The sequence below is a fragment of the Glycine soja genome, chromosome 5 (genome assembly GCF_004193775.1).
Source record: "Glycine soja cultivar W05 chromosome 5, ASM419377v2, whole genome shotgun sequence".
In the NCBI taxonomy this organism is placed as follows: Eukaryota; Viridiplantae; Streptophyta; class Magnoliopsida; order Fabales; family Fabaceae; genus Glycine; species Glycine soja.
The window spans coordinates 5,024,608-5,041,710 of NC_041006.1; the positions used below are offsets into that span (position 1 = coordinate 5,024,608).

Here is a 17,103-nt window from a genome sequence, read left to right on the forward strand (position 1 = left end):
TTACCAAAGAAAAGAATATATAGTTATATCATACCACGCTTAACACTATTTTTTACAGCAGGACCACTCAGTCAAATGGCGTGTTATGTATCCAAGATTTTAATTAAATTTATGTGAGACGGTGGTTGGCACATGATTGTAAATGTTTATTTGTAAGGGTAAAATAGAGTAAGAGGGTAATCATTCCGAATTCCACACTTCGAAACTTTGTTTGTTCTCGTTTCTTAATCTTATTATTATTGATATAATTGTAAGTATTATTTTGAGGGGGACATATAAACCAATAATCATCATGTATCGATTAAATATAGAGTATAGTCCGTGTTGCCTTTCACATTATTGTTGTTGATCTCAGTTTTCACTGACACTGCTGTCACTCTACTGTCACTCCCCATGTCACAACATTCCAAAAAAGTATGATTTTATTAACAATTTTTTCTTAGAACAATGTCTAAAATTGATAATAAATATTTTTATTGAAATTTTTTCGATATTGTTAATGTATTATCGTTATATTTTTAATTAATTAAATATTTTTATATATTAATTTATTTAATTATTGTGTAATAAAATATAAAAAGTAAAAAACACATTTATTGAGTGTTTAAAGATATTAAGAAATTAATACATATAATTGTCATTAAAAAAATATGATAAAAATACACTGAAAATAAAAATGAAATGTTTTAATATTTTATTTATATTGTTTTAATTTGTTAAACTATGTTTCTTCCATTTCTTTTTACTATCCACTTACGGGGACAATGTACCGATATATTAACGAATGTGTAATTAATATCTTCATTTATGTCAAAATTGTTTTTCACTTTTTCATATGATTTTGACTATTCCTCTTGTATCTATGATAAATGTGTGAAGTATTTTCATCCCATCGTATATGTCTTTTTTGAATATTTTAATTTGTCTCAAAATGTTTGTGATTTTAGAAAATGAAGAAAGGTTTTTGTTTTCACCCTCATTTATTAGTATCATACCTAAGTACTTAAATAAATTCATAATTATATTCTAAATTATTTTTTAATAACATATTATAATTTTTTTTTGTAACATATTCATAATTATATTCTAATTAACTCTTTTAATAAGGAATTTTAAAAAAATATTTTTATCACTATATTTTATATCATTATAACTTAAAAGATAGAAAAAATTATATAAGATAAAGAAAATAGCTATTGTTATTCTCTCAATTTTTTAATAAACTCATCGAAATAAATCTATTTCAAATGTTACCGAATAGAAGAAACTAAAGAAAAATGATAGAAGGGTCTTATCAACCAATATCTTAAGTATGCTGGTCAATTTATTTTTTTTAAAAAAATATGTGTCTTAAATTTGAAATCTTAAATGATAAAAAACAAAACGAAAAAATGATTATTTTTTTTAAAAAAATCTTAAATTGATTTATCAATAAAGAGACATATTTTCTAATGTGTCTTGAGACCTTGGTCCATAAACAAATGTATTAGTCATCATTCAAAGATTTGAAAGGCTAAGAAAATACAATATACTATTAGAAGAAAGATTTGTTAATAAATTTTAATTAAAAATTCATTATAATAACTTAATCAACAAACTTAAATTGTTAATGGCAAATGCTAACAAATTTATTTAGGTATCGGTTAAAAAATTAGGAAAAAAAAGTAAAGTTTCTATTGAGATACAAATAAAATTGTGTGATACATTATCTTTTTTTTGCTTTCCTATAATATGATTTTCATACTTATTTCTTTAAATTTTTTAATCGATCTCTCAGGGACATTGGTTAGCAAATATTTTCTAGTTTCTAATTATAAAAATAATTCATATCTTTTAAGAAAAATAATTAATTTAGTTAATCATATTAAATCTATCAATTAATTATACTATCATTCTAAAATTATCATTTTTATCTCTCTATTCACTTAATTTTTTCTTATTAATATTTTATAAACATAACTAAATAAGGATATACAAAAAATAATTAATATATTTAAAAATTTAAAAAATATTATAAAAAATAAATAATTTATTTTTTAAAAATATTATAATTACGGACGGAGAAATTACTATTATTTGTTTTTCAAAAAGTAAATGGACATTATATTTGTAATTATTAGCCATCATGCATTCAGCAAACCAACAATACATGATGCTATGCTTGTGTTTCCGTGCCAGAACAGTTTTTGACCTGAGTAGTAAGTAGTCAATAATATTATACTCACAAAACTTTATACATGAATTTTATGTATATTATTTATAGTTTGATTTTCAAAATAATTAAGTTTAAATTTTTGAAAAGATAAAAAATAATTATTTCTTCAAAATAAAAGATAAACACTTTATGCTATAATTCTCATTACCTAATTGATTGTTTGATTAATTAAAAGGCTTAATTACAAAAAGTTTGATATAAAATAAACAGTTAAATTAATGATTTTAAAATCGAATCAATCGTTAAACCAATAAATACACTAATTCAAAATTTTCAAAGGTTCAACGTGACGAAACCAGAATAATAATAATAATAATAATAATAATAATAATAATATATAATTCATTAAATAAATATAATACTATAATTTTATAACACTAAAATCTAAAATAAAAACATCATTTCATAGTTTTTTAAGATTTAAACTAAACATAACAATAAAATATATCATAATATTTAGGTTTATAGTTTAATAAATACAACAATCTCATTAAGAATTAACATATAGAATAAAAAATAAAATGAGAAACTAATATAATACTATAAAATTATAGGAAATTAAGTTATAAAAATATAAATAACTAAACTATACGTTTTATAAAAATAATTAAGAATAATTAATAAAATAATTTATACTGTTTTTAGAGCATAATTTACACCTATTTGTAAATCTTATTAAATGTCTTTTTGTTTATTTTAAAAATATTCTAGATTAAATTTAAAAATGAAAAAAAAATTAATACCGGATTGATACCTTTCTTTATTATCGGCTCAATGTAAGTTTTGATTGGTTTCAGGCCAATTTGATCAATTCTTGACCGGTTCTAAAAACAATTGATTTATTAGAGTAAACAAACCGGTCATAGACAGGTTTCTGATTTGACCAATTGAATCCATCGGTTGAGTTTGATTTTCAAAATAATAAGTCAAATAAAATATGTGAGAGGAAATAAGTTGTCAAATAAAAGATATATATAATAAAATATAATCTAATTTATGTTTTATTATATATATATATATATATATATATATATATATATATATATATATATATATATATATTAAATTTCATAATCAAACCATTCTTTATATAAAAAACTGGTTTAATTTGGCTAAATTGGTTTCAAACTTCGTTGCGGAAGACTAGTTTAAAATTAGTTCTAAAATTATATTTCATGAAATAATTAAGTTTAAAACTGATTAACTGTTTGTTAAAAGTATGTTCATTCATCCCCTAAAAAAAGTATGTTCATTTATTTCGAAATTGATTTATATTATTTTGATTTTTAAAATATGATTTTTTTTCCAAACCTCTAATACTAGTAGTCATGGAAATTCAGTTTGGTGGGTATTTCTTTAATTCAAATCTTTATAGGCATGCATTGGGGTGTTTGTTTAATTTAATTATGACTATAATACAAGTTTGTTTAATTACTAGAGGGTGTAAGGTAGGATCCCCAATTGGAGGCATTCATCACAAAATTCTAGATAAAACTCTCTCCTCTCTCCGTTAGTGGAATAAACAGCAATAATGTGTACAATGTATATTCAGGTGGAAGTGCAACGAAAAGTAATTCCATTTTTAGTTGGTGTCATTATATTGAATTAATGGAATCTATGTTACGTGTGCTCGGTGATTAATGATGATCAATCTGTTGCGAAATTCATCATGCATAAAGTGGCTTTAAACCTTTGTTTTCTCCTTTTCTCTAAGGATTTCAGTAATTTTTAAATTTTTTTAACTAATAAACATTTTGTACATTGTGCATAAAAATACTTATAAAAAAATAAAAATTAATAAAAAGTATGTTAAAAGTTTTTTCATATGTATAAAAAATTAAATTATAATAGAAATATGAATGTTTATAACTTTTAATTTAAGAAATCTCATACAATAATTTAATTGACAGAATATTATTTTAATCATAATTATTACTTGAAGAAATCTAAATATTGATTAAAAGAATTAAACAAAGTTAAAAAAAATTAAATTAATATTTAATTGAAGAAATTGTATAAATTTAATTTTTGATATGAAAATTAATTTTTTTATCATAAAGTAAGAAAAAATAAATTGTGACGACAAAAGGAAGTAAATATATGGATTAACTTTATTTCTTCCTTCTCTCTTTTAAACAAGTAGTCTTTAAACGTCTAGTGTTTCTTTCTCCACCATCCTCCACGAAGTTTTACACAACATCTAAATTTATTATCTATTATCTATTATTTAATCCTTTTAGTAAGAAAAAAAAGTCAAAAATTAAAAGTAAAAGTGAATAAAAAATTTTAGAAACTAAAAACAGAAATTATAAAAAATTTAAAGACTAAAAATATAATAAATCCAAAAAAATATTGATTGATGTTTTCTTTTATAGGTCTTGCTAATTATAAAACTCATGACTTCATACATACTATTTAAATCCTTAACCCTAAACTTGTAAAAATGATGGTAGAGTGTAACAATCTTCCGTTGCATAAATACACATGGACAAAGCAAAAATCAAAGACAAAGGAGAAACCATAACTACGAATCAAAAAACAAAAACCCTAACAATGAATAAAAAGAAAAAAAACCTAACTACACTTCAGAGACAAAGAATGGTGAAAAAGATCCTACAATGCCCATAAGGTATCCAAGGACCGAGAATAATGAAAAATTTATGGATCTTACATCTTATTTAATGATTATATTTTATGATTTTATAATTTTTAATAAATTTAAACAAATCATAGAATGCATGTTAGGGGGAGAATGTTAGAGAATTGCTCACAATGCACTTTTTATTTTCTTTTAAAAATTCAAAAAACTCATGTTCAAATAAGTGTTTTATGAGGATAACTACCACATAACACTTGTTTAAATAAGCATTATATGAAAGTTTCGTATCATTTAGATATTGCCTCTTAGCATTATCTGAATGCTACCATCTAACTGTTGTTTTTTGTCATAGTGTTGTTTTTCTCAAGCTTTATTAATGACAAAATGGCTATTTCTCCACCCATTTTTCAAACAACAGAAATCATGTTTGTCTTGTACCAATAAATTTTGTCGCAATATTAGAGCTACATCTATCAACTCTAAATTTAAAATGAACTTCTCAAAGTCCCTCATTTTTAATTATTTTGCGCGTAGCCTCTCCTCTTTCCTCCATTTTCTTCACTGCATTAAAACACAGGTGTACGTAGTACTCTAGCTATAATCAATTTAAATTAGGAAATTTTGGTGGCATGGTGTTCGAGCAGGCTGAAGTTTGTTATAAAATTATATTACCGACTTTACAAACGTGGAATCTTAGTCAGAGGATATAAAATAACAATGCCTAGGCTCTCTCCGTGAATACATTTTGTGTAAGGTAAAACGGTAAGTTTCACAATCCCATGTAAAATAGTGAGAAATTAAATAAGAAAAAGGATAATGACGTACTCTCTCACGGTCCTTTGGAGTTTATACTCAACTTAATTACGCGTATACAAAGGGATTAAAATGTAAAGTAAATAAGACATTTCTCTAAATTTCTAAATTGTACTAACACAATAATCTATTAAAAAATAAAATGAACATAAAAAGTTAAAGATCAGAAAAAATCATGATGAGGAAAAGTTTATTGATAACTAAGAGTGTATAGGATAAGCCACGGAATGTTGGAGTAAGATGGCAGGGGCAGAGATAGTCATGTAGCAAAGGGTTTGAGAGCTTTTTCCAATTTTTATAGAACGCTTTTTGAGGAGTTGCCCATCCTCAGTTGAACGTGGGGAACCGAAACAATAATGTGTCTATATCAGCAATCATTATCTATATGACCCCCCACTCTTTATCTCTGGTGGCTTCCACTTGTTAATCCCATTACTTTCGGGCTAATATAGTTTGATTTGCGGGGGAAGAAATAAATTTTGATACAAGATATTGATTTATATTTGTATATCTTGAAATGTCCAAAACAATTAAAGTTCGAACTTGTGATATATCCAAATGAATAATGCTTATGAAATTTTAAAACAAACTTTTCCATAGGCTTTTAGGAGAACTAGTACTTTTAGAAAAAGGATGATTTGATGGTATAATTGATTAATTTTGATGTGTTTTGTGCTTTCTTGAACCTAGGTTGTTTACCCTCAACATTACGAAAAATATTATGAAACTATATTATCAAAACAAGCTAGGGTGAAAAGACTACATAGTACTAGAAAATAATTAATGGAGTATATAAATGGGGGTTGAAGGAAGGTTATAGTGTGTAGCCATGGTGGCATGCTGGGGACAGGATGACACTTGGATCACGTCTAAGACTTTTGCTTCACTTCTTTGCTAGTTTCAACTTACAGACAAACCATTGTGCACTGTAAACTCTCTTACTTTAGCTTTTATGATACCTTTTTCTTTCTTTTGTTTGGCCTCCCCTTCTTTTCGCTGGCACTTTAGCCGGAGTACTATGGCTTAACGTACCGGCATGCACAACTACCAAACACCTTGCAACACGTGTCATTCTTTTTATTGTTCAATGTTTCTAAACATTGCTATTGCCACAGCCCTAAAATGTTATAATGTTCTTAGTAACTTAACAAGTAATTCAACAGCATACATACAGTGCACGTGTTTTTACTTTTAGTTGAACCCTTTATTTGTCTTACAACAACAATATTTATACATTTGAATTATATTTTTTAAATCTTTTTTACCTTTCTTTATTTCTCTCTTTTTGTTATACCCATATTTTATTTGAAGGATTTTGTTACACCATATTATTCATCACATTTGACTAATATTTCTCTTTTTATTGCATTACATTGTTTATCACATTTTTTTTTACTTCATTCTTTTCTCTCTCAAAAAGTAGATATGTATAAAGTAGATTGAAAATTTGAGAAAAAACTACTAAGTAACTATTGTTGGAAATTCAATGTCCACTAATGACCAAAATAATATGTATATATAGAGGGGAACTTTGATTTTACAAATTTGGATTTAGATATGAGATGTCATATATACACCAAAAAACATTCTATCTAAATTATATGTAACTTATCTTAGCGATTGCTGTTAAATCTATTAAATAATCATTTATTATCGAATCACTTACAAAATATTCAGGTCTTCAGATTTTATGTTTGAGATGTATAATATCCTTAACATAAGAAGATGTATTGAAGATCTCATATTAGCTAACGATTTGATAATATAAATAAAATATAACTCTAACTAATTTTACAAGTTGATTTTGTACATTTGAGTTAAGTTAAAATCTAGATTATAAGATATATCATTTATCAAGTATGTATTTAGTTTACTAATTTAAAATATAATTAATTTTTATATATTTTATTACTATATTATTTAAAATAATTAAAAAGTGTCTCAAATGCCCCAAACCATATAACGGATTGGGAGCCACTAGGAATGTTCTTGAACCCAATGAAATTAATACATTGCTAAAGCCGAGTTCGGCTTGGTAACCTGAGCTGAGGCTTGAGAGGCTCCATTGAATTGATAAATAAGAATGTGAATTTTTAATGTTATCTTTATACCAGAAGGTGTATTTGGAGAGGTGTCCCTATCGTATTGCGTACGGTCGGTTGGTGGGCCCAGCTCGAGGAAGCTTTAGCAACAGATTTTATTTATTTAATAATATAATGTAGAAAAGAAAAAGAAATATATACACTGTGTCAGATTTTAAAAATACAAAAATATTGCGGACCAACCAACCAGGGCTCGCGTGCTGTTGCTGCAACTGAAAAAGAATTATTATTATTTTCCAAAACCTTAAAATGATGTAGCACTTGTGCGTGTATAATTTATTTGCACTTTTTGAAGAGCAACTGCAACACTGCTTCGTTCAACACCTCATTTTCACACAGCAGGAGCAGGGGCTCGCAAGATATGGACCAACTAACTTTACGCAACACTTAGATTTGTTAAAACCCTAGCTAGATGTTTTTTTTATAAAGAGAAGTATTAAGAAAATCAATGAATGTATGTATTTGGAAACACATAAACATCTGCTTATATAAGCAACGACAATTTTAGGATATCAAATGTTGAAAATGGTCAGACCACATCAAACAACCCTATTGTGAGTATTTGCTAATACTAGAATTATTTTTTCTTTGAAAAGGCAAAACAATTAATTATATGAAGTACAAAAAAGCTGATCCAGTATTTTCATTAACAATTTGCTAATAATCCTAGAATGTGTTTTCGTTACCTAGTTATAATTTATGAAAGAATTTAGTTTAATTGATTAAATAAGATGCATAAATATTATAAATTCTCTAATTTTTTATTTTTATGGATAAAAAAATTATTTATAATTTAAGTTGAAAAACCCATTGGAAAAAGAAGAGTGATTTCTTTTAACAATGGATTTTGAAGAGATATAAAATAGATTTGATGACTGAATGAGAAAGAAAGAAGAAAAAGATCACGGGTTCAATCCTTTTATTAACATAACCAATATTTTATCTACTAAAATTTTCTGATAAAAAAAATAATGTATTTCGGTTAAATTAACTTTGATTAGACTCAATGAGTGTACTGGAAGTTTTGCTCACCTTTTGAATTCAACTGATCAACCTTCTCTTTTACTATTCTTGATCAATTTGTTTTTGCTAATAAATAAACGATTATATTATACAATTAGTAAATTCTTTTAGGAGAGAGCATAATGAAAAATGTTGAAGAAGGGATCAAGAAACCATATGTTATTTCCTGTATTGTTTTTTTTTACGTTCTGTATTGTGATTATTATTATTACTACATGCACTAAAACCTTTTATCTGTGTACACCACACGGCGTGGACTCAACTAGCAAACGGATTTGGAACATCCTTGACAGCAAAGATTAAAAGCCAACGGGGGTGGCTAGAAATGGTTAAAGATCCAGTAAGAGTTTCCACTTTTTTTCATGAGTGTGGTTTGGAATTTTCCTAATGCATTTTTTTGGACGACCTTTCTTAGATATTTCTTACATTTCTTACATCCTGTTTGGTAAAGAGGAGAGAAATAAAATGAATAAAAGTAAGATGAATGAGTAAAAATAAGTGAAAAATTATGTAGAAATGATTCAAATGAATGAGAGGTGTATAGTTGAGGAGAAATAGAAAAGATATAAGGTGAAAGATAAAAAGATGAATGAAAATAAGGAAAAGATAATACTGGTGAATCCCATAATTTTAAAAAAATGTTTTCACCCTAATCTTTTCTTCCTAACAAACTAAAGTATCTTTCTATCTCTTTCCCTCATCTCAATTTCTTTAATTTCTACCAAACATAGCCTTAGTGTCTTAGAAGCAGTTGAGTAATTAGAATTCCATTGAACTATTTGCGATTCAAACCTATGCAATGTATAATCTATTATATGGTATATTGTCTTCGGTTGGCAACCCCTTATTGACGCTCTATCCGGTAGTATTAGAGATGTCCTTCTCGTTTTATTACTATTTTCCCCCCCTTAAGAAATGGATTAAAAATAATGGGGACAAGGGGATTGTGTAACTTTTGGCGGGAGGGAGGATGTCATAAGTTACAACCATTAAGGGTCACCACTTAACCAAAGCAAAATAGAAACCTTAATGGATTGCCTATCACTATCATAATTTCTATTCATTGATATATTTCAATATCTATGTAGTATTTTAAATAACCCATTCCATTCGTCCTCATGGTTTGATCTTTGTTGTTGCGTTCTCTCTTCTCCTCCGGCCCCGTTCACCTCAAACGCTAACACCACATCATTCTTTTTATGTCTCCATCAGTTGCTGGTGGGTGGACTTAGAGGCTGACATCTCTTTCTCTTTCTCTCTCTCATTCTCAAGCCGTTTTAGCGCCACCCTTTTATCACTCAGCTTACTGCAATCTAGCTCCAAACCCAAATAAAGAGAGAGAGAGAGAGAAACTCTGGAGAGAGGGGTTCATGAATGCTTTATTAGGGTTCTCATATTTGCTTCGTTTCATCCTCTTCTACTCCTGAAATCACTCCTTTTCCTTCTCTTTTCTCTCTTCTCTTTCTTAATAGTCCTCGGGATCCGATCTCTCTCTTCTCTTGTGGGTTTTTTCTTTTTTGATTTGGAACTCTCTCTTCTTGTGGATAGCTAGCAATTACTACTACATAAGACGCAGTTGGTGAAAGCAAAGCTGTTTGAGGACAAAGAAGGAGGAGATTGAGTTCAATTCCCGAGGAAAACATTTACTACTAACTTTTTCTACTTTGCTTTTCTTGTCTTCTGTTTTTGTCCTCTTGTGTCTCCCTGCCTTTGTTTCAGTGCTGTTTCTTTTTGTCTAGTTCTGTTGGAACTTGGATTTCATTTGTGACCAAGTTACGACAAAAAGGCTGTTGATGATAGAGAGCTTAAACAACTTTCTCATCTACCCTATATACCTCAAGATTTAGTGCTGCGTACTAAGTTTTTGGTTTCATCAGATCCACACCGGAATTCTATTCAGACTCTATACATAGTTACATCGATCCTCGCGGGGAGAGCCAAATAACGAGGTTGTTCTTCTGCCCTTAGTTTTTTAACATTCTCTTTAATTATATATATCTTGTGTTTTATGTATTTCTCCACATCGATCTGTTACATCATATGGGGTTTGGCTTTTCATGTTCTTTACTATATTTTTTATCATGTGAATGTTTGTAAATAATTAGCAGTGTTGAAAATGGTGGATCTTTTGATATATTCTATGTTTTAACTTCTAACAAACAAGTACCACAAAAAGACAAATAGAGGAGAAGCCCAAGTCAAATGGTAAAAATCATAATAAAATCTTTGACTAGACTGTGATCTGTGTTCGGTTGGTGTTTGTATCTCATCGACACCAACCTCCAAATCATGCTTTAACCCCCCTCACGCCGGTCTTCCTTTTGGTTTTAATTTACACCTAACTATAGAATTCTCGTTGAATATATATCCAAGTGCAAACCGGACAGACCACTGTTGCTGGTAATTGATGATGTTTTTGTGTTTTTTTCTTTCTCAAATTGCTTGAACAAGGAGCTTCTTCTAAGTCGTGCTATTAGGCCATAATGTAAATATGACTTCCTTTGAGTGCTCTATCAGCCTCTTTGAGGCTGGAAAAGCTGAATGTTTGGTGCTATAGCGTACAACATCATTCACTACTTCATACCACCCCATAATTGCATTGTAAAAAGTGTGCCCTCTCTGCCGTGTGTCACAACCTAATTTAGATTTTCTTCTTTAAGGAAAATGAGTCAACGGTTTCACAAGGTAAAGTTCTTCTGGAATATCTCCCATGGCTTTTTCATGAAGCTATTACTCAGACCATCGATAGTTTTTTTTTCTTTATATATATATATATATATATATATAAAATTTCTTTTATTCAATTATATAACTTGAAATTGATATGTGTGGGGGTGGGTGCTAAAAAATATCTTCATTAGTGCTTAGTGTTGTTTCTTTTTCATTTCATTTCATTCTTCTTTTATTTCTTCTGCTTTCTGTGATTATTCCTTGGATCTAATTAATCAAACCTAGCTGGAGGCATTGCATTCGATGTTGAAAATGTTAACTGTGGGGAAAGACGAGAAATTTCATTTATATTTTGAAAATTTTGATGGCACAATACTATGCAATGAAGTTGTTTAATTTTGGGGCAGATTTGTTGGACGAAGACTGGGAATGTTTAGCAGTGCTTTCTCTTTGTCCAAGTATAAATGAAGAATGATAATCCACAGCTGATTCAGTCCCTAATGCTGGATAATTATAATGGATTAATTGTAAAATTAAGTTCCGAACTTGAATATATGCACAAATAATTGGGGGACGAGATGTGGCCTTTGTCATCGATAATTTTGTTGATTCAATATACACATTTTAATCTATCGCTTTTTTGATAGTACGTATAAGACTATATTGTTGTCAATTAAATAGTTAAATGCATATTGCACAACGATTTAGTGGAAGAATTTTATTAACATCTATGTATTCCGGTACAAGTTTCCAATTAATTCTTTTTGACTTAGTATTACCCATTTTCTTTTCCCCTTTTTTTCAAAGTTACAAGGGACGTGTTTTATAATTACCTAGGTTTTCTTTCTTCCTTGTTAATATACTGACTTATCGGCAGCTCAATCTTCGACATGTTGCCGTTAGCTGAATTATGCCCGAGTCTGACTAGTCTTTTTATTAATTATGGGTACAGCATAATGGATTCCTTATCAATCTTATTGCTTTATATAAAACGTTCATTAGATAGACATTGAAACAAAGCAACGGTTTTACGTAGTGTCTAAGACATGAATCACTCTTCAATTGCTTTGCTTTTCGACTTTTCGTTTGTCTTCTTTAACTCTTCTCTTTTTTATTTAGACTTATGAAACTACCTTGAATCTTCATTCAGCTCTATCGGTACACAATGTAATCCTTTTTTCTGATTACAAAGCATGTCTGATATTTTGTCAGGAGGATATAAGTAACGAATGTGGATCTTTTTATGTTGTTCTTATTCTTGGTCATGTACTCTCCATCAAACGATTGATGTTATCATATATTGCTACCTGACATAGCATTGTTGCTCAGAAGATTATTCTAAATTTTGAAGCACATGCATGCATAACTTTTGACATATTAATTTTCATTTCTGGACTGATCAACTGTGAACGTTCGATTATAAGTGGCAGCAATATTATTCATTATATATGAGAAAAATATGTTAAACTTCATGTTTACAAGAAAGGTGTTAATTTTTGTTCCTTTTTTTTTTCTTTTCAGATACACAGGTTTTAATTCTTTGAGAGCGGAAATGGATACATTTTCACATGTACCACCAGGCTTTCGGTTTCATCCAACCGATGAAGAGCTCGTTGGTTACTACCTTAGGAAAAAGGTAGCGTCTAAAAGGATTGATCTAGATGTGATCAAAGATGTCGATCTCTATAAAATTGAACCATGGGATCTCCAAGGTAATTCATCATAAAAAGCTTTAATTAATTAAAGAGTAATGATACACAAATCATTTTTTTATTTTAAATATTTCATCAATATTTTTCATTTTTCTTTTTTCATCACATCATAAATTTTATGATATTTATAATTTTTTTCATTTTTTCTCTATACTTTAGATAGCACATTAGATGTCTATCAAATATTTTTTTTTCTTAATGGAAGCATTACATATAGTTAATAACATGAATCATAGTATATAATTTATATACTGACATAATTTGTTGCTCATGTAAACAGAACTATGCAAAATAGGAACCGATGAACAAAGTGACTGGTACTTCTTCAGTCATAAAGATAAGAAATATCCAACTGGAACTCGCACCAATAGAGCTACAAAAGCAGGATTCTGGAAAGCCACGGGAAGAGACAAGGCAATATACTCTAAGCATTGCCTCATTGGCATGAGAAAGACTCTCGTGTTTTACAAAGGACGAGCCCCAAATGGACAGAAGTCTGATTGGATCATGCATGAGTACAGACTAGAAACTAATGAAAATGGAACTTCTCAGGTAATTACTAGTATAACACCTATTACCCTTCTTGTGGTTTAAATAACACTTCAATCTCAAGAGTATTTATCAGTTTGGTTTCTATAACCCACATAGTTTTCTTTATTTGGATATATAAATTCCTTTTTTTTTTTTCATTTTTTAAGTTTGGTTTCTATTGATAAATTATATTTATAATTTTTACTCAATTAGGATATTGGTCGTTATGATTTTTATCCATTAAGAAATCAGCTTTTAAGGGACTAAAGCATAACTAAATAAATAAATAAATAAAAATATAAAGTCCCATATTTCAATAATAAATTATTTAGAATCAAAATTAAAATATATAAATATTACATAAATCAAAATCTTATTTAAATTTTGTTTTGTCATTTTCTACTGCTTTCACTGCATGCTGTCAAGTCCCATATGGTTTCATCTATTACTAGTCGAAATAGATATTATTTCATAATATTTTCAAGTATTCCTCAAATTGTCTAATAAGTCACACAAAATTCTTCTGCATGCGTGAGATCAAACAAGTACAACTATACATAATATTAGCTTAAATATATTTATAATCCTACGGATATAAGTAAATTTAGTGTTAGTCCACCATCTTTTGAATGATTTAAATTATCATAAATATTAAAAATTTAAAAATAATTTTTATCATTATTTAGTGAGTGATATAATACGCCCAAATGCATCTCATATCATTAGCAAGAAAAATCAGGGATTATTTTTAAATGTTTTAAAATTTAGGAAGATTAAAATCAACTAAAGAAATTGTAAAATATTTGTATAAAGACAAATTATTTTTATCCATTAAAATATTTGTATGATTTAATTTCTTATGTCTTCCCTCTTCTATACAATTCTAAAACCTTTTAGTATAGCATTGCACCAACCTAAAAGCACTTTTAATCACACAAATTTATAAATATTAACTTGTCGCTGCTACATATTGGATTTTTGTGAAAATATTGGGGGAAATTGCGTTAAATTGACTTCAACTAGCATATTATGTAGACTTTCTTTTTGTTACAAGAAAATAAAATATATTAATATAGAGTGCTAAGAGTATTCTAACCTAGCATACAAACATAGCCGAAGAATATCACCCCATGAATACATTATGCCATATACTTTCCACCGGATTAAGGCACACTAGTATGAGAATAAAGAGTGTACGTAGCTCCTGCCTTAGATGAAAACTAGGACTAAAATCTCAAATTCAGATGAATCATACAACTGTTCCTGGCTACTTGTTCCCCCTAATGTTTATCTAGTATTAGCATAATTCAAAATAGAATAGTACTCACTAAAAGCATAAATCCAAATAGAACGGATCATTGATTTGTTTTCTAGCTTATGTACGATTCATAAAAATGCTACCAAGTATGAATTCCAGTTGTCAGACTACTATTAAAATTAAGATGTTTTCTCTTACCACCCATGTATGCTTCAACATCTAATTGGTACGAAAATATTTCTTAGTCAATAGCAATGAGCTAAACATATTCAAAAGAATAATGTTGAAGACAGACAACAATTTCACACATAAGGACTCCAATTAATCTCTTGATTTACAACATTAATGTAGTGTTTCTACTTCTGTAGGAGTTGTTTTAGACAAAATAATATATTCTGCTTAAATTTACATGCATTTCAACAACTTAATTCAGAGAAAGTTATTCATATATATTAAGTTGTTATAAAATAATAGTATATTACCCCCAAAAAAGTCCCTCCAATTTAGTTAAACCAACATGTTCCTCATCTTATAACCTTGTAACGATTACCTAAGTATACCTTCTGTAGATATTTTTGTCAACATTCTTAATTTCTACACACTTTGTTGTTTTATTTCAGAAAATCAGGCCAGGGTTTCATTATTAACTTTTTAATTACTGTTCCAGGAAGAAGGCTGGGTTGTGTGTAGAGTGTTCAAGAAGAGGATGACAACAACGCAGAAAGTGGGAGAGTATGATCAATCACCCTGTTGGTACGATGAGCAAGTTTCCTTCATGCAAGATCTTGAATCCCCAAGGCGCAATATTTCTCAGACTTATGCATCATACCACCATCACCAACAACAGCACCACCACCATCCCTGCAAGCCTGAGCTCATGGAATTGCAATACAACAACATTCCCCACGATGCATTCCTCCAACTTCCGCAACTCGAAAGCCCCAAAGTTACTCAATCATCATGCTCAGTTGTCCCTTATGGCTATGAAAGCAACAACAACAACAATGGAAGCACCTTGCAATTCTCATCACTCACTCAGGAAGAACAGCTACAATATTGCAATAATCAACAAAGTCACCATTCTCTCTATGGTAGCAATGATCATGCAGTTGACCAGGTCACAGATTGGCGTGTGCTTGACAAGTTTGTTGCTTCTCAGCTCAGTCACAACAACCAAGATGTTTCCAAGGAAACCAGTTATTCCAATGCACCTATCTTCCATGTGGCTGAACAAATTTCTGTGGCTGCAAATGGATCCAAAAAGGAGCAAGTTTCTCAGGAGTATGCTTCAACGTCTACCTCCAGTTACCAGATTGACCTGTGGAAGTGAATTTTTATATATATATATATATATATAGTAACTATAAATAAGATACGATGCATAATACCAATTATAGGAAGTACGTACAAGTGAATGTTGGAAAAAAAAGACCATAGTGTTGTTGCTACGTGTTGTTGTACATAAGAAGCCTAAAATGTTTTATATATCATTAGTTGTTGAACCTCTTGAGGCTGGAGTATATGGACTGAAAATGTATCCATTAGTTGCAATTCTTCAGTTGCAAAAAATACGCCTATATATAGAAAACAAATTAGTGCTTCAAGGTCAACTCTATAGCAGGAAGTGATCCTTATGATGGAAAGAGTTCTATGAATTAATGTTACAAGTGATTTGTTCACTACAGCTTAATGCTGCATTTATTACAAAAGTTACATATGTTTTCAGTTTGCATTTGAAATAGCCAATTTCTTGGATCTACCAGAAGTTTAAGAATGGAGGGATGAGATATTTGAGAATCTAAACTAAACGTGCTTCTGATATATACGTCACTCCACTGTGCCAGTTTAGAATTGACTGACTGTTATATGGCCTTTGCTGCAAGCGTACAATTTCTGTATAGCATATAAGATGTGAAATTTTAAACACCAAGTTGAAGGGATTAACCAATGAAATTGACAGAAAATCATTAACTATATATGCGCATGTATTCTTTCATTAGTTTTGTTCGTTCAAGTGGACAGACTCTCGAATCAAAATTTAGATTGAGTTTAGGCTTTTACAACATTGGGAAATACCAAAGAGTAATTATGTATGAGCACCCAAAAATTACAAATATCTATTTCACATCCTTTATTTATTTTTTATCTTTCACTTTCTATCAAATCATCACTTATCATAT

At 28.9% G+C, this 17,103-nt stretch overlaps 1 protein-coding gene across 1 annotated transcript; it reads left to right on the forward strand.

The window, feature by feature from the left end:
• The first annotated feature begins 9,889 nt into the window (after positions 1–9,889).
• Positions 9,890–16,533, forward strand: LOC114412132 (NAC domain-containing protein 7-like). Its single transcript, XM_028375924.1, has 4 exons — positions 9,890–10,701; positions 12,944–13,134; positions 13,415–13,686; positions 15,591–16,533. Exons 2-4 carry the CDS (start codon positions 12,975–12,977, stop codon positions 16,251–16,253), a joined length of 1,095 nt encoding a protein of 364 aa, XP_028231725.1. The 5' UTR covers positions 9,890–10,701; positions 12,944–12,974; the 3' UTR covers positions 16,254–16,533.
• Positions 16,534–17,103: the final 570 nt, after the last annotated feature.